Source organism: Pteropus medius, unplaced genomic scaffold (assembly GCF_902729225.1).
Source record: "Pteropus medius unplaced genomic scaffold, Ma_sr-lr_union100, whole genome shotgun sequence".
Classification (NCBI taxonomy): Eukaryota; Metazoa; Chordata; class Mammalia; order Chiroptera; family Pteropodidae; genus Pteropus; species Pteropus medius.
In genome coordinates this window covers 10,339,495-10,361,891 of record NW_024352783.1, presented here as the reverse complement: position 1 = coordinate 10,361,891, position 22,397 = coordinate 10,339,495, and the positions used below count along the sequence as shown (strand labels likewise).

Genomic DNA, 22,397 nt, shown 5'->3' with positions numbered 1-22,397 from the left:
GTTTGATTTGCTCTGCTTTGGAAACCTGGAGGTCTGTGCCATTATTCTCCAATTGGTCCTTGTTAGTCTCCATAAAGCCTCCTTATTTGCCCTGGACACTTGGAGTATCATTGGATCTTCTGGATCATAAGATTTGAGTGGTAGTGCAGCATGTATGACAGCCTGAACTTATGTCCCACTTGAAACTGGGAGCTATATGGATATAATTAATACTCAGATGTGGTACATGCTGCTTCCAAAACCCACCGAGGCCAGTCAAGTATTGTGCCTCTTTTTACATGTTAGGTGGTATGAGATGCAGCAGTGTGTCTTCATCCTTCAAGAGGATATCTTGATATGCTTCAGACCACTGAACTCCCAGACAATTGAGTTGGGGGCCCTTGAGTTTTGGGGAGTTTATTTCTCACGCTTTGGTTCACTTGTCTTATTAAAGCATCAATAGGATTTGATTCTTCCTGTTTATCAGATACAATCAGCAAAATGTCATCAATATTGTGAACCAAAGTAATGTTTTATGAAATATCAAGATGATCAATATTTCTGTAGATTCTATTATACCAGAAAGCAAATTTAATGTAACTCTGAGGCTATCCCATGAAAGTATACTCTGCCCTACCAGGTAAAAGCAAATTGCTTTGGTGGTCTTTAAAAACTGGTACAAGATAAAGGCATTAGGTCAATGGATGCATATAGCATACTTGGTGCCAAGGCCCACACTGATTGGCTCCAGTGAAGATATATCTGTGATAGCAGCTGCAGTTTGACAGCACCTGATTAGGTTTATAGTACAGGCATAGCTTTGCTTTATTGTGCTTCACGGATGTTGCATTTTTTAACAATTGAAGGCAAGACCCTCCACCAGCAAAAAAGACTATGACTTGCTTTATTGCGATACTCGCTTTATTGCGGTGGTCTGGAACCAAACCCACAATATCTCATAGGTATGCCTGAGTCTATAACCATTCTCTGAGATCTGACTTTTGCATGGGCCAAACAAGTGAGTCAAAGGGGAATGTGATAGGTATCACTGCTTATTTCAAGTCTTGATGGAGACATTAATCTTTGAAATCCCCCTAGAGATATAGGATTGCTTCTGGTGTATTATCCTGATAGTGAGGTGAAGTTCCAGGGGCTTCCACATAGTTTTTCCAATAGTAGTCATTTTCCAATAGATATGATTTAATGCAGGGATCCTGCCAGTTGTCAAGTATGCCCACTATACACTACGGACTGGGGAAATAACCACAGAATAGATCAAATGTACCTCAGTTTTTAAAAATAAATTGTATGTATAATTTCTGGGTAGAACCTCTGAGAGCCAGTGCATGCTTTTCTATGGTCCTTTCTCTCAACCATAACAACTGGCAATGGTCAGATAGGGTGGCTTCATCAACCAGAAATAGAGAATAACGTGGAGGAGAACCTGTAAGTGACCGGTCATGTTATGTGAGCAAGAAATACATGTTTTGTTGTTGAGGGGAAAAAAAAGAAAAAAGAAAAAGCTATTGTCTTGGACTGCATCAATAAAAGAATGATATCTAAAAATGGGAAGGGGCCAGATCTAGTCTTTTCAAGTACTTAAAGTGCCTGGTCCACAGTATTCATTGAGTAAATGACTATCTCACTTAGCTTGTGAATCCCATAATCAAAGACTATTCCAAGTGGAATCTAATGGTGAGCACAAAGGGGCCAGGCACTGTCCCCAAGGCACTTGCAGGAAGGGAAATAAGCCTTGCTACAGTATTCACACAATCTGAGAAATGCAGACAAAGGGTAATATACCATACTTTGGCAATCTGATAGAGCACTTGGGAGCCTAGCTGAGGAAGAGACATTTAGCAGCACAGGGGTGGTGGTGGTTCCAAGCAGAGGAGGCAGCTGGGGTCCTGGTAAATGCTGAAGACCTGTGTACTTGGAGACATCAAGCAGCACAAGATGGCAAGTCAACTCCAAGCTTGGTCCCATCAGGAATGAGAAAGGAACAAGAGCTGAATCTTAAACATTTGTGGAATCACTACCTATAATTAAAGGACTGGCTCATGGAAGAATAGAGCTTGGTTCTAGGTGCTTCTGAGAAGTAGAGCCAGTTGGAAGAAGTTACAAAGAGGTAGAATCTCAAACTGAAAGAGTTTTCCCAGGAGAGCCATCTAAACGTGGGAGGGGTCCATCTAGTCTGAGGCAAAAGGACAGGATTCGGGATCTGAGCCTCTAATGAGTTGAATGTGACGGATTCATTTCCTAGAAAAGAAGACTTTAAGAACTAAATTAGCATGCAGGAGGTTTTCTGGGAAGTATGAGGGCGGGAGGGGAGCAAGACCGAGTGCGGGAGAAATCGTGGTGCAATGCTGTCATAACAAAGGCCTCAGCCAACCCTGCAGGAAGCGCTGGTGGGGGTGCTGGCTGGCCCGACAGAATTAGTCTAAATGACCCTGTTGTGGATGAAGATAATCCTCAGGAAGAAGCATGAGCATGGGTCAGGTGGCTCTGTTTGATTAGAGAGCAGTTTGTACAGAAGGACTCAACTGTGAGCCACCTATAAGCAGCCCTCTTCCAGAGGGGGACTGAATACGTCAGTTCTGGGGAGGCCTGAGGATGCACAAGAGTGTCTACCACATTCAGTGACACCTCTAACTCAGCAAAAAGTCCATAACAGGCAGAATGGTCAGTTTAAACCGGAGTAAACCTGAAGCACCAACCTGGACGAATTTTATGAGGCAGGACACTGTCTCCTCCCTGTTTTTCTCTGGGTCTACAGCTCCCTGTTTACACACATCAGTCACTTGCCAAATAAGGGAGGCATATTCCACTTTTTTCATAGGAAGAAATTTATTCATCTGAAATCTTACATACTTTATCCCACTGTGGGGAGTTCATTTAAATTGGAGGTAATATTCTTCATGAAACAAATTCATGAAGACTAATATAAACTTTAGAGCTCCACATGATCCCCTCATTCTGTTTCAGTTAGCAGATCACCCTGCTCCCACAGAAACCAGTTTAATGAAGCGGGAAAAGCTCTTTTTAGGAGACAGACATGAGTGTTCTAGTTAGGATTCCACACTCACTGGTGGTGTTCCTGGGGCTGGTGAGTCCCCTCTGAGGCCCCCTGACCCCTTGTCTGTAAGGTGGGGAGAGAGAGAGGTTAACATGGGTGCTCTGGAAAGTCCTTTCCATCCCTGACATTGATGAATCTAAAGATTGTTTTCTCCCTGCTTCTCCTTCTGTTGGTGAGTGATACCAACCAGCCATTAATGGATTTTAAGTGCTAATAGCTAGGAGAGGAAGAGAACATGTAAATAAATTGCATTTTTGTAGAATGTTAAAACTAGAGAAGACTTTAAAAATTATTCAATTGGGCTCCTGAATTCATTCACTGAGCAAATATTTGCCAGTCCTACATCATGCAGTCACTGTTCGGGACATTCGGGGATAAGAGAGACCAAAGTCCTGTTCTCAAGGAGGGTACGGTATAGTGGGGGACGAATATACATCAGAGTGTGGTAAGCACTGTGTAGAAGAGACAGGCAAGGGAGCGAGAGAGTGACAGCAGTGACAGGCTTCTTACACAGGGTGGTCAGAGGAGTTTCTCCAATCAGAACACTTTGGAGCAGAGACCTGAATAAGATAAGAGACTGAGCATGAGGTGCTCATGCTATCAGATGTGGAATGTTCCAGATATAAGGAACAGCACAGCTGCCCTTGAAGAAAATTGAGGCTGAGAGAGCGCCAAAGCAAGCTCGCCCCAGTCTACTATGGAGTCCAGCCCACACTTGTGATTTTCCACTGATTCTAACAGCCGGGTCTCAAAGCTTTCAGGGGGACAGTGTGTGTGTGTGACTACTGCATCTCTGACTTAGATGTCACAGCCTGGTTCTCAGGAATAGCCAGTGGGAAAATTCCTCCTGGTCTCTTGCCCAAATTTGTCATGCTTTCCATGCCAATGTGTTCATGTGGTTTATCTGCCCTGGCAGTAGCTTTTTGCCATGTGCTAAAATGGGAGTTCCAGCTTCTCTGATAATTTTAAATTGTAATTTTAACCTTCTTTGCAGTATAGACTAGTGAGTAAGAGACTGAATATGGAGCCAGACTGCCTGGGCATGAATCTGGAACTGGGTACCTTTGAGTAAACTACTTAAACATTCTGAGCCTCAGTTTCCTCATCTATAAAATAGGGACACTGATAGTACTCCCTCACAGGATTATTGTACATAAAAATTGAGTTAATATATGTAAAGTGCTTAGAAAAATGCTTGTCACATAGTAAGAATTACATAAAAGTTTTTTTAAAATACCCAGACTTGAGATGTGTCAAAGCCTGGGGCTCTGTGAGATCTACTGTCTATTATCTGACCAGCTAAGGAAAATGCAGTTACTAGCCCAGGTGTCGGTTTCCTAGGATACATTGGTTTTTCTTTTTATTAGTCTACAAATGAGAAAGTGTCAAAATAAATTAGGAAGGAAAAAACAAGGTGTTTTGCTAAGCCAATCTGGGACCTTTCCCTGTTCTATTGGAAGCAGAAACTGAATGTCAGACCAATAGTTGACATGACCAATTTTATGCTCAGACCAATTGGTTCTCAAGCTAGATTGTCCGCTGGAACCACCTGGGAGCCCAAAAGTCCTCCTGACGCCTGCCCCTTCCCCCTTGAGAGTCTGATTTAGTTGGTCTGGTAAGGCCATCAGGATTTTTTACAGATTTTTTCCACCGGGGCTTCTAACTTTTGGCTGAGATTGAGAACAAGCAGCCCAGATGGTCTGAGGAAAATTCAAGAGCCAAAAGAGCATAGCTGGAGGAAATCTTACCCTTCCCTATCTTCTTTGTTCCAAAAATCTATTTTTAGAAGTATCCAAAACCATATCTGATGCGCTGTGATTTTCGAAATTTTAAGAAATTAGGGAGAGGAGGGAAGCTGTAGATAGAAGAAAGGACCTCTTAGAAGGTGACATTTGAACTGAGGCTTGACAGGAGCACCCCTTCAGACCCAGGCAAAAGGGAGGGAAGAGTATTCCTGGTAAAAGGAACAGAAAAGGCAAAGGCCTCAGGGCAGAAGTGAGAAATGAAACAACTTCTCTGAGGTAGAGGGTGAGTGTGGTTGGAGGGTAGTGGGTGCCAGAACGTGATGCGAGCCGAGATTGAGAGGAAGCTAGGGGCCAGACCACGCGGGGCTCAAAGGCCCTTATAAAAAGCCGGATTTTATTCTGTGTCAAGAACACACTGGAAGGTTTTAAGCAGTGAAAAGACAAAATGTGATCGATGTTTTAAAAAGATCACTCTGGCTTCCAACTGCCAAGTAGGAAAGAGAAAGCCAGAAAGAGGCCCACTCTTTCCCTAGAAATAAAAAAGCTAGATAATCTACAAAATCATGTCTTCTCTTGAACCCATCCATGCGCTGAAGTTGCAAGGCAGCCAATGAACTGGAAGTATAAGGAAGGCAGGTGCCTCCAAGGAGAGGGGGGCCGTGAACACTGGCCACCTGTGGCTGAGCACAGGGAAGAAGGCAAATCGGCTATGCAAGTGGGTAAGGGGAGTCCCTCTAATGCTTTAAAGAATTGCTAAAAGCTGAATGTGGGTTAGCATGAGCGTATAGAACTTCTGAGAACTGCAGACAAGGGGAGTTGACACCCCTTGCAGGTTCTTCTTCCACAGACTTTCACTGGATCCTCATAAAAAAACAAATATCAGGCACAGAGTGGGAAACCAAAGGGAGCCACCCTCAGGGATGCAGGCCTGGGGCAGAGGAGCAGCCAAGGCACCAGAAGTAACACACCCTCCGCAGGCTCTTTTTCCCTAACAAACAAAAGTCGCATGCTACTAGGGAAAGTGCAGCAAAAATCTGTTGGCCTCAGGATACAGGTGAAAATCCAGTGAGGGTGGTAGGAAGGAAAACCCTTCCCTGAAGTTGGAGGGCAGGAAGCTGTCCTGGGCCTGAGCCATGAGTGGGCTCCTACTCCTAAGGGGAATGAGGACCACTGCAAAAGCCTCATCCTCCAGCCTAGGAGCACATGGCCTGCCTGAGATTGAGAGACAGCAGGGTGACAGTCTCCCTACCCAGGTAAGCAAGCATCAAGTAATGGCTGTCTACCACCAAGGAGGGCAAAAAATGTGGAGAAAACCCCACTGAGGCAGAGGCACACAGAAAGGTGTAAAGCTGAGGGTGGAATGTTGGGAACCCAGCCCTGACCTAGGAACATGGTCACACTAGGGGAGTTGGAACCTTGAGGTACTTACAGCAACAATAAAACCCAAACCAAGCTCAGCTCATAACTTAGTTGACTCCTAGTTGACTCCACCCCTCACATTCACAGACTGGCAGGAAAAAAGGTATGCCTAAATTCCAGTCATAAATACTTCCTGCTTTGATCTCTCTGCTCAGGTCTGGCATTCAATAAAAAATTTTAAAACACAAAAAAGAGCAAGTAAAACAACCCACTGCCAAGAGACCAATCGACAGAGCCAGACTTAAAGATAATCTGAATGTTGAAACCATTAGGCAGGAAATTTTAAATAATTAAGGTTAATATGTTGAAGGCTGTCATGGAAAATGTGGAAAGCTGCACAAATAGATGAAGAACTTCAGCAGAGAGATGGAACTATAAGGAAGAGTCAAACGGAGATGCTAGTAGGAAAATCCATGGTAACAGAGATGAAGAATGCCTTTGACAGGCTTATCAGTGAACTCAACACAGCTGAGGAAAGAAGCAGTGAACTTGAAGGTAAACAGAACTTACACAAACTGAAACACAAAGAGAAAAAAGAATGGGGGGGTGGGGAACAGGGCACCAGAGCCATGAGACAATAGCAAACAGTTTGAAGAGATAATGGCCCATACATTTTTTTTTAATAATGAAAAAAATCAAGCTACAAATCTAAAAATCTCAGAGAACCTCGAGCAGGATAAATCACAAAACAGACCTAACCAAAAAGAACTCCTGACACAACATAAACTGCTAAAAAGGTAAAGAGAAAATTTTGAGGGTAGATTACAGAGGAACAAAGGCAAGAATTACAGCAGATGTCTGGTCAGAAACTATGCAAGCCAGAAATAATGGAATAACATCTTTAAAACGCTGAAAGGAAAAAACTGGCGACCCCAAAGTCTATACCTAGAAAAAAAAATCTTTCGAAATTGAAAAAGAAATATTTTTTTCAAACAAACTGAGAATTCATTTCCTGTAGACTTGTGCTATAAGAAATGTTGAAAGAAGTTCTTAAGATGGAAGGAATATAATACCAAAGACTTGTATCTACACATAAAAAAGAGAATTTCCAGAACGGCATTGTTTTCCTTATTTTAATCACTCTAAAAGATACTGAATTTCTGAAGCAAAAATAGTTGTGTATAGAATAAATTTATAGAATGTATAAAATGAACATATGACAACAGCACAAACGATGGAAGGGAATAGGGAATATTCTGTTGTAAAGTTCTTACACTCTGTGTGAAGTGTTATATTATTATTTAAGAATTGACCGTGATTAAAGATATATATGTGTGTGTGTATACACACACATATATATTTTTTTTAACAGTAAGGCCTATATATATTTACACTGTCTGTTCACCTCCCATAATTAGATTTCTTTCTGTCACCACACATTTGACCCTTTTTACACCATCTACCTCCCACCTCTCTCCTACCCTATGGTAACCACTAGCATATTGCCCATGACCATGATCCTCTGTTTGTTTTTCCTGTTCATTTGTTGCTTTTAGGTTTATATCCCACATATAAGTGATATCATGTGATTTTCAACTTTTTCTGTCTGGCTTATTTCATTTAGCATGATTATCTGGAGGTCCATCTATGTTGTCACAAATGGCAGTATTTCATCTCTTCTAATGGCTGAGTAATATTCCATTGTATATATGTACCACAGCTTCTTTAGCCAATCATCTATCATAGGACACTGTGGTTGCTTACATAGCCTGGCCACCGTGAATAATGCTGCTATGAACATCGGTGTGCAAATATCTTTTTGGTTATGGGTTTTCAAGTCTTTGGGGTAAATACCCAGTAGAGGGATTGCTGGATGATACAATAGATCAACTCTTAGTTTTTTGAGAACCTCCATACTGTTTCCCACCAGCAGTGTATGAGGGCTCCTATTTCTCCGCATCCTCTCCAGCATTTGTTAACTTGTCCTGTTGATTATAACTATTCTAACAGGTATGAGATGGTATCTCATTGTGGTTTTGATTTGCATTTCCCTAATAGCTACCACTGTTGAGCATCTTTTCATATCTTTGTTGGCCATTTGTATGTCCTCTAGGGAGAAGTGTCTGTTCAGGTCCTCTTTCCATTTTTTGATTGGATCATTTGGTTTTTTGTTGTTGTTGTTATTGATTTGTATGAGTTCTTTGTATATTTTGGATATTAGGCCCTTATTAGAGTCATTGCTTGCAAATATATTTTCCCACTGAGATGGTTGTCTCTTTACCTTGTTGACAGTTTCTTTTGCTGAGCAGAAGCTTTTTAGTTTGAAGCTTTTCATTTTTGCTTTTGAGGTCAAATTCATAAAGTCCTCTTTAAGTCCAAGGTCCTTGAGTTTCATTCCTATGTTTTCTTCTCTGCATTTTATTGTTTCAGCTCTTATATTCAGGTCCTTAATCCCTTTGGAATTAATTTTGGTGTGTGGTGATAGACAACAGTCTAATTTCATTCTTTTGCAGGTGATTTTCCAGTTTTCTCAGCACCATTTATTGAAGAGGCTTTCCTTTCTCCACTATAGGTTTTTGGCTTTTTTTTTGGTCAAAAATTATTTGCCCATATAAATATGGGTTTACTTCTGGACTCTCAATTCTGTTCCACTGGTCAGTGTGTCTCTTTTGCTGCCAATACCATATTGTTTTGATTACTGTCACTTTGTAGCATAATTTGAAGTTGGGCAGAGTGATGCCTCCAGCCTCGTTCTTTTTTCTCAGGATGGCTTTGGCAATTTGGGATCTTTTGTGCTTCCATACAAATCTGATGATTTTTTTTTGTTCCATTTCTTTAAAAAATGCCGATGGGTTTTGATGGGGATTGCATTAAATCTGTATAATGTTTTAGGTAATATGGTCATTTTAACTATGTTGATTATTCCAATTCAAGAACACGGAATATCTCTCCATTCTTTATATCTTCTTCAATTTCTTTTATTAGGGTCTTATAATTTTCATGATATAGATCCTTCACATGTTTTGCTAGATTTATTCCTAGGTATTTCATTCTTTTTGTTGCAATTGCAAAAGGAATTATTTTTTCCACTTCTTTTTCTGATGCTTCATTATTAGAGTATAGGAACGCTATGGATTTTTGAACGTCGATTTTGTATCCAGAGACTTTACTGTATTTGCTTACTGTTTCTAGTAGTGTTCTTGTAGAATCCTTAGGGTTTTCTATATAGAGAATCATGTCATCTGCAAATAGTGACAGTTTGACTTGTTTGTTTCCTATTTGGATGCCTTTTATATCTTTCTCAAACCCAATTGCACTTGCTAGGAACTCCAATGCTATATTGAATAGCAGTGGCGAGAGTAGACAGTCTTGCCTTGTTCCTGATCTTAGAGGGAAGGTTTTAAGTCTTTCACCATTAAGTATAATGTCGGCTGAGGGTTTGTCATATATGGCCTTTATTATGTTAAGGTACTTTCCTTCTATACCGATTTTGTTAAGATCATAAATAGATGACGTATTTTATCGAAGGCTTTTTCTGCATCTATTGATTGGATCGTATGATTCTTATTTTTTAATTTGTTTATATGGTGTATCACATTAATCGATTTGTGTATGTTGAACCATCCCTCGGGGATGAAGCCCATTCGATCGCGGTGTATGATTTTTTTAATATGTTGCTGTTTTCGGTTCGCTAGTATCTTATTTAGGATTTTTGCATGTGTTCATGAGAGATATTGGTCTGTAGTTTTCTTTTTTTGTGTTATCTTTACCAGGTTTTGGTATCAGGGTAATATTGGCCTCCTAAAATGAGTTGGGAAGTATTGGCTCCTCTTCTATTTTTTGGAAGAGTTTGAGGAAAATGGGTATTAAATCTTCTTTGAATGTTTGGTAGAATTGACTGGTGAAGCCATCTGGTCATGGACTTTTACTTTTGGATAGGTTTTTGATGATTGTTTCAATTTCCATACTGCTGCTCGGTCTATTTAGATTTTCCAGTTTTTCTTGATTCAGACTAGGAAGATTGTATTTTTCTAAGTACTGGTCCATTTCTTCTAGGTTATTAAATTTGGTGTTATATACTTTTTCATAGTATTCTTGTATGATCCTTTGTGTTTCTGAGATGTCTGTCATAAATTTCCCTCTTTCATCCCTGATTTTATTTATTTGTATCATTTCTCTTTTTTCTTTAGTGAGTCTAGCCAGGGGTTTGTCAATTTAATTAAACTTTTCAAAGAACCTGCTCTTTGTTGCATTTATTTTTTCCATTGGTTTTTTTTTTTTCAATTTCATTTATTTCTTCTCTAATTTTGATGATTTCTTTCCTTCTGCTGACTTTAGGCCTCATTTGTTCTTCCTTTTCTAGTTTTTGAAGATGAAGCTTCAGGTTGTTTATTTGGGCTCATTCTTGTTTTTGGTGATAGGCCTGTAATGATATGAACTTTCCTCTTATGACCACTTTTACTGTGGTCCCAAAAGTTTTGATATATGTTGTACTTAAGCATTTATCATTCATTTATTTATCTCCTTGATTCTCAAGTTTCTATTTCTTTCCTGCATTTTAGCTATTCTTCAGTAGCATGTTGTTTAATCTCCATGCATTTGTGGGTTCTTCCTGCTTTCTTTTTGCAGTTGGATTCTCTAATTTTAAAAGCATTTTGCATCAGAGGAAGAGAGTTGGGTGGCTACTTCCCAACTCTCCTCTTATTTGTTGAGGCTCTGTGTCCCATGTTCACATTCTTATAGAATGTTCCATGCAGCACTCAGAGAGGAAGAAATGTGCTAAGCAACTGTTTCAGATAGTATGCCCTGTAAATGTCAATGAGTCCAGTGCTGGTCTAACGTTATTTCCTTGCTGACTTTCTTGCTTTTGGTCGACTGTCCATGGTCTGTCAAGCAGTGCAATATTTAGGTCCCCTACTATGATATGTGTTTTGGTCTGTTACCCCCTTTAGTTCACATTACCGTTTATGAGATTCCGGCCTCCTGATTGGGACATGATATTATCATGTTATGTCTTCCTATGCATGAACTCGTTATTATGGAAGCATTCCTCTCAGTACCTTCTTTATTTCCTTTTCGGGACAGGGAAGTCTATTACTGCCTGATACTGCAGTGGCACCACTCATCTCATACCTTCTGAAATGCCATTTGTTTTGAAATACTCATTTTCCACCCTTCACTTCCCCTTGAGTCCATTTCCATCTCTTTGGAGCTGAGACATGTCTCCTGGAGGCAGCGTACGGTTGGGTTTTGTTTTGTTTGTTTGCTTGTTTGTTTGTTTGTTTTTGATTCATTCTGAAACTCTATGCCTTTTTATTGGTGAGTTCGGTCCATTTACATTTAGGGTGATTATTAAAATATGAGGTCTTCTTATAGACATTTTACCCTTTGCTTTCTGGTATTTCGGTGTTTCCATTGCTTCCTTGTCCTTGTGTTTCTGTTTTCTTTATTTTGGTTGGCTTTTGTGGGTTTTCCCTATGGTTCTTCTTGTTTTATGTTATATACTTCAATTTTGACTCTATGGTGTGTGATTACCATTATGAATATGTAAAGGATAGTGATATATATATATATAAAACTATGTAAAGGATAGTAACATATATATAAATTCATCCATTTATATATATATAAATATATATATAAACATCCATTTATATATATTTATAAATATATATATAAATTCATCCATTTATATATAAATATATATATATATAAATTCATCCATTTTCTTCTGTGCACGCCTTATTTCCATTCCCCTTTGCAAATTTGGATCTTTGAATCTTCCCCTTTTCAGTCATTGTTGTCTCAATTTTCCTTATGTACGTTCATTACTATCTTGCTATAGCAATTCTCCTTCCTATTTCTTTTAAGTTTATAATGCCCCTGTTCCCTTGGTATGGGTTGCACTCTCCGCTTCTTTTTGCTCGATAATCACACAATTTGGCTCATGTAGTATTGGGGGGGGGGTTGTCATTTTGTTTTCAGTGAGCTGACCCCTTTCACTATTTCCTGTATTGCTGCCTCATAGTGGAGAACTCCCTTAATTTTTGTATGTCTAGAAAGGTCTTTATTTCTCTTTCATATCTAAAGTAGAGCTTAGCTGGATACATTATTCTAGGCTGGTAGTTTCTTTCAGTTAATAATTGGAATATTTGATCCTACTCCTTTCTGGCTTGCAAAGTTTTTGCTGAGAAATCCGACGATAATCTAATGGGTTTTCCTTTGTAAGTTACCATCTTCTTCTCCCTGGATGCCCTGAGAATTCTCTTTGTCATTGATTTTTGATAATTTTAATACAATGTGTCTTGGTGAAGGCTTTTTGGGTTGAGATAATTGGGCGTTCTGTTGATTTCTTGATTTCCAAGCTCCTGCCTATTCCTTACATTTGGGAAATTCTTGTCGACTTTTGTCTGAAAATGCTTTCTAGTCCCTGCTCCTTTTCCTCACCTTTGATAATTCCCATTATTCTTATGTTTCCTCTCCTATGGTATCAGCTAGTTCTTGTCTTTCTCTTTCATTATTTTTCATTCTTTGGTTACTCTCTTTTTCCTTCTGATTTATTTTTATATTTCTGTCTTCGATATCACTGATTCTTTCTTCCATTTGGTCGACTCTATTTTCCAGCTTGCTATTTTATTTTTCAACTCTTGCAGTGTGTTTTTTTATCTCCCGAAGTTCTATTCTGTTCTTTCTGAGGGTTTCAATCTCCTTGCTAAAGAACTCATTCTGCTCATCTAGTTGTTTTTCAGTTCCTGAAATTGTTGGTATGAATTGTTTCAGATCTCACTGAGTTTTTTTCAGAAGTAGTATCCTGAATTCTCTGTCATTTAAGTTGCATATTTCTATGTCTTTATGCTTATTTTCTGGAGATTTTTCTCTTTCTTTCTGAGATACCTTGTCACCTTGGTTGTTCATGGCATTTAATGGACTATTTCTCTGCCTGGACGTTAATGGAAGTGTATTCTGCTTTTTTTTTCTCAGAAAGATTTGTTATATTAAGGTCTCTCTTTAGCCTGTTGCAAAGAAAGTGCTTTTCTTTTGGTTTCCAATAGGTGGCGTATAAGCCTCTTGGATCCCTGCTTTATATAATTTCTTAATAATGCCTCTTTTTTTTATAGATGTTTAATCATGCTCGCTATCCTCAGTGTCAGTCCCTGTCAGTGTTAGCAACAGTTTCATTAGCGTTTGCTCAGATTTTCCTGGAGATCCACGGGGTGATAGGTCTCAGAGAGTATGGGGGAGGGGCCCTCTGGGTTGAGGGATAGGAGCTGGGGCTCAACCCCGGTTTTTCAGCCATGGCTGGTAAAAAACTGTTTTTCTCTGCCGACTCTGCTACTCTGCCATCCCTGCTTCTCTGCTTTCTACCCTAATGAATGGGCTTTGCTGCTGGCCTCGTGGAGTCACAGCACTTCCAGGCAGCGCTGTTCAGAGAACTCGCAGCACCTTCTCCCCTCCCCCTCCTTCTACAGGGAGTTCCAGTTGTGAGAGGCAGCTTTTTGTTTCTCTCAGTCCATTCCCTGACACCCGGGTTCTGACCTGTTGTAGCTCTTGTGTGCAGATCCCATGCTCAGACCAAGTGCTGGTTTGCAGCTTGGGTGTTTTTTGTTGAGTTTTAGATGTTTGGCTTATTTTTGTTTCAAGGGGAGAGATCTGGGGATGTCTCTCATTCCACCATGTTTCTCCAAACTCCCCTTAAAGATATACACTGTAAACAACAATTTAAAAAATTTAGAGAGGTATTAATAAAAAAATATCAGTGTTCAGAGAAACAGAGAGGAGAGTGGTGGTTACCAGGGGCTGAAGGTGGGGGAAATCGGGAGATATTGGTCAAAGGGCACCAATTTCCAGTTATAAGATTAACAAATTCTGGGGATCTAATGTACAGCATGATGATTATCGCTAATACTACTGTATTATATACTTGAAAGTTGTTAAGAATGTAGATCTTATATGTTTTCACCACAAGAAAGACATGGTAATTATATGACAGAATGGAAGTGATAGCTAATGCTGGTGGTAATCATTTTGCAATTTATAAATGTATCCAATCAACAGCTTAAACTGAAACAATATTGTATGTCAATTATGTCTCAACAAAGCTAGAGAAAAAAGATCCCTGTTGCCATGAAGTAAGATGGGGTTGGCAAGCTATGGCCCGCAGTCCAAATCCAGCCTGCTATCTGTTTTCCTAAGCAATTTTATCAAAGCACAGTCATTTGCTTATTTACTTGTCACCTAAGGCTACACTGGTGCCACCACAGCCGACTTGGTTAAGTGTTCAGTCACTGCAGCAGGGACTATATGGTCAACAGAGCCCACGAGATTTACTACCTGGTCTTTTGCAGAAAAACTTGCTGAGCCCTGGGCTCGGGAACAGGGAGGCAGTGGGGGCTGGCACAGTCATCCAGGTGAGAAGTGACAGGTGCTCAGTCTCAAGAGGCTATGAGGAGTGGCAATAATCAGAATATACTTAGGAGAGAGAACCAACAAACGTAGAGCGTAGATGAAGCAGACAGTATTTAGAGTTTCTAGCAAAGGATTCCTGTCTTTAAAAAAAAAAACAAAAAACAAAAAACATAAAAGAGCAATTGAAAAATGGATGAAAACCCAGATTACTTTTGTCTGATAGAAGCTGGAGTTTGCCACTGAGTACCCTAACTCCTCCCCTAGTACCATAAATACCCTCCTCAGCCTTTGGGTTCCATTGAGCAGAATTTGAAAACCACAGAAGGAATAGAAGATTTCACGCCTCTCAATCAAACCTTAACATTTCAAACAGCATGGTGGCAGTGCCCAAAGTGCTATTACACTGCCAGCATTCAGCTACTGGCTATACCAGTTATGAGGTTTTAATGCCAATGCTGTAATGAGATAAGAAGCTTCTTGCAGTAGGCATGATGCTGGGAAACATTGCAGCCAACATATCCCCCATTTGCCTGTTAGGCTGACTATACACCACGTTAGACATGTCTTGCCCAGGCAGGCACTCTTTAGAATTCAACTTGCCTATAGACGGAGGGAGCAGAGGTGGACTCAAGGAGGGCCTGTGTTATAGGCTGAACTGTGTCCCCTAAAGTTCACATGTTGAAATCTTAACTCTCAGCACCTCAGAATGTGACCTTATTTGGAGACAATCTTTACAGAGGTGATCAAGTTAAAATGAGGTCATTAGGGTAGGCATAATCCAAAATGACTGGTATCCTTATAAAAAGAAACAATTTAGACACAGACATACTGGGAGAAGACACAGGCCAAGGATGGAGGCCTGAAACAGGTCCTTCCCTCACAGCCCTCAGAGGGAACCTTTCCTGTCAACACCTTGATTCCAGATGTCTCACCTCCAGAATTGTGAGACAATAAGATTCTATTGTTTAAAATACCCAGTATGTGGTACTTTGTTACAGCATCCCTAGAAAGCAAATACAGCCTGTCACCATGGAGGGTGAACAGAGAATCAGGCTTCCTGTCTATACTTCCCATAATATGTTATGTGAACCTTTGGTTCATGTAGGTGTGCAAGGTAATTTAGGATGGCACAGGATGAATAATCTTAATTTATATAATCATATATTTACCTAACTGCGAAAATGTTCCTAAGAATAGTTATGCATTTTAAAGTTTAAAATATAGGTTTCAGTCTAATAAAAATATAAGATATAGGTAACATCTAAAATTGTGAATTGCTTAGTGTTTTCAGAGTCCATAAAATTTAGCATGAGATTAAAGTAGGTGTAGAAAAAAAGGTGAGTTAAGGGAAAGAAAAATATTGAGCAACTAATAGTGCATGTTGGTGGCTAGATATGGTCAAAGGTGGGTGCAGATGAGAACTCTTGGGCTCAGCCTGCCCGCCCCTTCCAGCCTACACCACACCCTGCTAAACACACATACACATTCATGCACACAACCTCAACACATTCATGTACACGTGCTTGCACATACATGAGTGTGCATGCATGCACGCGCGTGCGCGCGCGCACACACACACACACACACACACACACACACACACACACAGTGCTTCATGCCCTCCCTAGGGAGGCACAGTGGAGAATTGTTTTATAAAAGGAATATAAGCAATCCCAGCCCTAGTTTTCCTGGTGTTGGCCACAGGCATACACTCTCTGCGGGCCATTCTTTAGCTTTCTCTCTTAGCAGAGTCCCAGTGTGTACCCACTGTTTGCAACACCACAGGCCAACAGGCTCTCTCAAGCCTGGAGGACAGTCAGCACACGGGTGCTGGGAAACCAGGGGACCGTGGCTATGTTATGGTGGAAACGAGCCAAAGGAGGCAGAGTGAGAGATGAGACTGTACAGAATCATCATAAGGGAAAGCACGACCAAAACCAGTGACAGAAAGGGCAGGCAGCCTAGGTTTTATTTCTACAGAAGGGCTCTTGGAGGCTAAGTCCAGCAAGCTCTGATGACTTTATTGCAGATGTGTTTAGGTGATGGTGACCTAGACTGGAGACCTGGGATAGGGCAGTGACAGCCTCCTACTCTGCTACCTCTCTCTTCCCCCAGCTCTTCTCTCCCTCTTTCTCTTGCTTTCCCCGCTTTACTCCCCCCACCAATCTCTCTCACTCTCCCTCCCTCCCTCTTTCCCTCACCCTCTCACCTCTCCCGCTCCCTCTGCTTCTCCCTTTCCCTCTGTCTCTCTCTGTCTCTTCCTCTCTCACCATTCCCCCCAACCCACGGTTCATGTGGCCGGGCCTCCATCCTGGGTGGACGTGCACGTGACTTGGAGGCTGCTCACCGGATGGCCTACGCAGGTCGTGTAGCCATATTTGAGCCCAAGCGTCCGCACCTCCCAGCGCGCGTGGGGCCTGGGGTCCGGGGTGCGTCTGCGCTCTCCTGGGTTGGCGCCCTGCGCTCGGGGAAGCAGAAGCTGCAGGTCTCCACGGGCTCTGGCTGCCCGCCCCCCGCGCTTCCAGCTTCCATCCAGTGATCTGTGAGGGAAGGGGAGAGGGCATTGACTTTGGTCAGGATCCCTCCTCCTCCCAGACACAATCTGCACGGTGGTGGGTTGTTGCGAGATTGCAATCCCTCCCTCAGACCTTGCACCCGGCTTGCCCTCTTCCACCCAGCTGGCTGCCAGTGGCGGCTCTCCTTCTGCTTGGGGGAGCCTGTGCAGGAGCAGGCTTTCACACCCTGGCTGACATTCTGCCTGTGCTCCCAAACCCCCAGGAAGACCATCTCCTCCAGGGTTTAGCTCTACATCCTGAGAAACCCCCCAGGTTCCTGTCAGCCTGATAGCCATCATCCTACACCCACTCTTCCTCAGTGCTCCCATCTCTTCTCACCTTATGTTTGAACCTGATTTCAACAACACAGGTAAAAAAAAAAAACTGCAGAGATTTGCCTCAGACTTCCCCCAGAAGATCTGGCCAAACGCTCCATTTAGAAGCAGCAACAATACCAGGACAGAGGAATGGCTGGTGGCTTGTCCCACAAGCAGTGAGAAGGCAAGGATCCCTATTTCATGCTCACCATTGAAGGACTTGGCCTGGGTCTGACATGGCCCCTGGGTGGGCTGGCAGGAGAACTGGTCTCCTCTTCTCTTGAGAAAGCAGGCCATGGCCAGGAGAAAGCAGCAAATGATGGCACCAAGGCAGAGCCCCAGCGTGCTGTAGACTAGGGCCACCTGATCAGCGCTCAGCTTCAGCCCTGGGGGTGCTGCAAGACAGTGGTGAGGCTCTGAGCTCAGGAGGGAACTATCACTGCTCAGAACCCTTCTCTGAAGTCCCTCACCCCTAAGCCAGGAGCCCCTGCCCCACAATCATTCTTTCCCCTCGTTAGGCCCTAAGAAGCTACATGGCCATCCCCACACCCTCTTGGAGGGCCTTGCCCCAAGCTCCTTTCTGTTGTGAGCCTGTCTGGCTCTTAGAGAAGTTGGTTCCCTTCCTCACCCTGAGGCCTGACTAACATGCTCTCTGGACCCTGGAGAAAATCAGGCCCCTCTACCCTAGGCTGGTAGCAACTTCTTCCAGGACCTCAGAGCGGGACACATCTGAAGATGGCTCTTTTTGCTGTCTCCACTTGCTATGGGGATGTAGAATGGGACAGTGCCAAAGGTGGATGGACAAATATTTGGACAAATGAATGAATAATAGTCTAGGGAGGATGTCTCTGTCTGTCCTGACCTGGGCCTTCCTCTAAGGAGAAGCCTTCCTGGGAGAGCACACACTTTGAGAGTGAGCCGGGTGTGCTTGCTAATGAGTCTGGGACAGCAGGTGTAAACCAGGAGGGCCCTGGGAAATGGGCCTTCAGTTACTTTACTTCTCAGGGCCTTGAGCCTTTGCCTTAGATGCTAGAGGAGGACTCAGCCAACGGCCAAAGCCCTCCCCTTGAAATTTCTCCTCATTCCAAGCTCTTCCTGGGCCCTGGAATTGGGGTACACATTAATCCCTGAGATGGAAGGACAGATGAGCCTGAGCTAATATAATGTGTATGTAATATACTCATGATGTGGATGACCTACTGAGGCCTCACTGTGTACAGGCACTTCCTACAGTGTAGTGTCTCCCTCAGTCCTACTTCTGGGAAGGATGATAGATTATCCCTGTTAAAAAACTGAGATATAATCCATATGGCATAAATTTATCATTTAAAAATGTAGAGCTCAGTGGCTTTTAGTACATTCATGAGGTTGTACAGCCATCACCACTATCTGATTTGAGGCCAGTTCTATTGCTCAGATACCCACTAGTAGTCACTTCCCATCCCCCTCCCTGGGCCTTGGCAACAACTGCTCTACTCTCTGTCCCTGTGGATTTGCCTATTCTGGACATTTCATATGAATGGATTCAGACTACAGATGACCTCGTGCGGCTGGCTTCTTTTACTTAGCATGTTTTCTAGGCTCTTCCATGTAGTGGGTGTCAGGACTTCATTCCTTTTTGATGGTTGGATAATACTTCATTGCAGTCATACCACATTTTGTTTAGCCATTCATCTGTCAAGAGACATTTGGGTTGTTTCCACTTTTTGCTATTATGAATGATATTGCTATAGAAATCTGTGTACAAAATTTTGTGTGGATGTAGGTTTTCAACTTCCTTGGGTATATATACCTAGGAGTAGAATTACTGAGTCATATATTAAACTCTATGTTTTTGAAGAACTGCCAGTTTTCCACTGGGGCTAGAAAACATTCCATTTTACAAATGACAAAACTGCCTCCTTTTCTTCACCTCCACTTGTCCACCCTCTTCTCTCTGGTTTCTGCTCCCAATGTCCTATCAAGAGGTTGTCCCTGAGGGCCTGGGTCCAGAGACCTCTGCTTCATGCCTTGGAACAAAGAGGAGCATGAGGCTGCCTCCACTGTGACATCGGACACTGAAGTCAGGGTAATGGGGCTAAGTGGAGGGGGAATGCAAGAGAAACAACACTTCATACACTGAGATAAACAAACAAAAAGCCAACAATAAGGGAAGCCCAGTTCAGCAACCGTTCCCAAATGGAAGGAAACTTTGAGCAATTCCTGGCATAAAAGCAACATTATCTCAAACCTGCAACATTGATCTCTGACTTTTATGACTGCAACCCTGGCAAACAACAACAACAACAACAACAAAAACAGCTGTTTCTCATCCTGCACAGATGACCTGCAAACTGTTTAACCTTGGTGGTGTTTCTTTTCCTCAAACATCTGTTGTGCTTCCTGCCTGGCGAGCCAGTCCTCCAGGTCTGATCGCCTGTGCCTTTCTCTTCCTGGTGAGGGTGCCCCGTATCTTGGTGCTCTCCTGTCCCACTGGACACTGTCAACCCCTGGCTCCTCCACATCCCCTCCTCTGGCTTCAGGTCCCCCCACCTGCGATCTTCCCATAGGGCTCTGGGCCCAGGCCATGCACCCTGAACCGGTTGGGGAACAAGTGGGACTGAAGGGCTCCATACTGCACATTCCTATCTGGTGGAAATCGGTTAAAATGGATCCATGTACATTAGGGGACTGATAGATGATGAAGCTAAATGGGGAAGGGGAGAGAAAGGGACCTTGAGGGAGGGGTTTTCTACCTGTAGGGGTAGGAGAGCCTGCCACCCCTGCCCATTTCCTTTAGTCGAGGGCTGCCTCTACCTGTAGATGCCTGAAAGTGGCCTGTCATAGGGTCCCCCAACCTCCTTGTGGCCAGAGCTGATGGACATTTGCACTCTTTTCTGTGGTGTTACTAACTCCTTCTAGAACTTTCCTCCTTGTTTGCCTTCATGAACACACAGCTCTTCAGGCTCTTCTCCTTTCCAGCATCTCTGTGGACCCTCTACTGACCCTTGGATGCAGATTCTCCCACATAGGGTTTCCACCTCAGTCCTTTCTCTCCTCACACCTCCTGTAACCTTTCCCATACTTGTGACCACAACTGCCATCTTCTAGGCTAATGAAATCCAAGTTCTTCAAGTGAGATGTTTCCCAGAGCTCTGTCCCATGTGGTGGTCCCAGCTGCCCCCATGGCTGCCATCACCCTCCTATGAGAGAACCCAACAGTTCAGAGCTGTTGGATTCCCTCTGCCTAACACCCGCCCCAAAGACATGTCCCCTTATAACGTGCAAATACAACCTTATTTGGAGAGAGAGAGAGAGAGAAAGAGAGAGAGAGAGAGAGAGAGACTTTGCAAGTGTAATTAAGGGTCTAGAGATGAGATCATCTTGGATTAGAGTAGGTCCTAAATTCAATGACAAGTGTCCTTAGAAGAGACGAGAAGGAGAGAAGACCGACACAGGCACACAGGAGAAGGCCTGTGAACACAGTGTGATGCAACCATAGGCCAAAGAACCCCTGGAGCCTCCAGGAGCTGGAAGAGGCAAGGAAGGATCCTCCTCTAGAGCTTGGAGGGAGTGCAGCCCTGCTGACACCTTGAGAGCAGACTTCCAGCCTCCAAACTGTGAGACGATATGTTTGTGTTATCTTAAGCCCCCAGTTTGTGGCAAATTACAACAGCTTTGGAAGCTAACACAGCCTATCCAAAGAAAGGACCCAAATTCTGCTCCTCCCATCCACAGAAGCTGCTGTCCCATAAATGTCAGGTGCGGTCCTATACACTCAAAACTCATAGTGATTTAGGCCTCATGAGGGCCCTGTGGGACAGTCAGGCACAAGTGGGCCAGGAACTTCCCAGGTCACTCATGGAGGTGAGGCTGGAGTCCAGGTGCAAGCAGTCTGTTGAGGGCCCTGCTTGTAACACCACCGAAAGTTTGTAACTTGGAACCCTAGGGGACCATGGATAGAGTCTGGGGCTCCGTGGACTTGGATAAGAAAAGCAAATCTTTGTTTTCAACGGTGACCAACTGAAATTTTGCCTTTGCTTCCCCTGTATGCAGAAGACACAACTCCCAGTTGTATGAGCAGTGACTATGGCTTTGTCAAGAGCAGAATCACACGTATTTCCATATCCTACTGCAGTGGTTTCAGACAGCCCAAAATGTCTGTGCTCACTGAAATCACTGTCTTCATCTAGCGCACCATTCTATCTTGTTATTTGATAGAGAAGAATGTAGATTCATTCTAATGTCGCTGCAATTTGTGCAATATTTTGGCGATATTTATTTAATATTTAATATGCTTTAATATTTTGACAGTATCTCAACATCATTGGTTTCTATGTAACCATGTGCTGTGTTTGATGCAGTTTATAACATTACTCCAAGAAAGGGTTCATGGGTTCCCAGGGCCAATGTGTCATGGGGGCTGGGTGACCTTGCTGTGTGTGTTGCCTCCACAGCTGACCCAACATGAGGGCCTTTCCACCCCACCAATCCTGTGCCAATGCACCACCCCTCTGCCTCCATCTCAGGTCCTTGTCATCTGTGGCCTCTGTTATTGCCAGAAACAGCCTCTCACAGGGTCCCTGCTGCCATGGCCACTATACATCCCCTGGAGGCAATAGGGATCTCCCTAAGGCCTAGTTTAGGCTTCTTGTCCCATGGCTGCCCCCTGCCTCCAGAAGTGTGTCAGTCTTCCCAGTCTGATAGACAGGGCCCTCTGACATCTGGCATCTTATCCCTCCCAGAGCCCTCTCCAACCATCCTTGTAAGCTAGCCATTCCCATCTCAGTCCTCGGCTCCTGTCCATGAGGGTACCTACAGCCCCTGACCTGTGTCCATGGCATTCTTCCTGTTCTGGGGTGCAGCCAGCAGCCCCTCCCTATGCAGTCTCCTTAGGGAGAGGCAGAGGGTCCCTCTACCACGCCCCTGACCCCTGACAGGGAGCTCATCTAGTAGGCCTGGAATCATCTACTTGTCTGTC

The 22,397-nt window shown here is 43.1% G+C and overlaps 1 protein-coding gene across 4 annotated transcripts in view; it reads right to left on the bottom strand.

Annotated features, from left to right (window-relative positions):
• TNFRSF13B (TNF receptor superfamily member 13B) overlaps nt 1-22,397 on the bottom strand; it is a 63,808-nt gene that overhangs the window by 2,746 nt on the left and 38,665 nt on the right. For 3 of the 4 annotated variants that reach the window (XM_039847608.1, XM_039847610.1, XM_039847611.1), the window contains 2 exons: nt 17,647-17,832; nt 16,507-17,105 (listed from right to left, as the gene is read on the bottom strand). In XM_039847608.1, the coding sequence (XP_039703542.1) occupies nt 16,921-17,105; nt 17,647-17,832 (371 nt within the window). In that variant the 3' untranslated portion in view covers nt 16,507-16,920. Of the gene's footprint in view, nt 1-16,506; nt 17,106-17,646; nt 17,833-22,397 lie in introns of those variants that run through there. The other variant, XM_039847609.1, reaches the window with a different exon arrangement.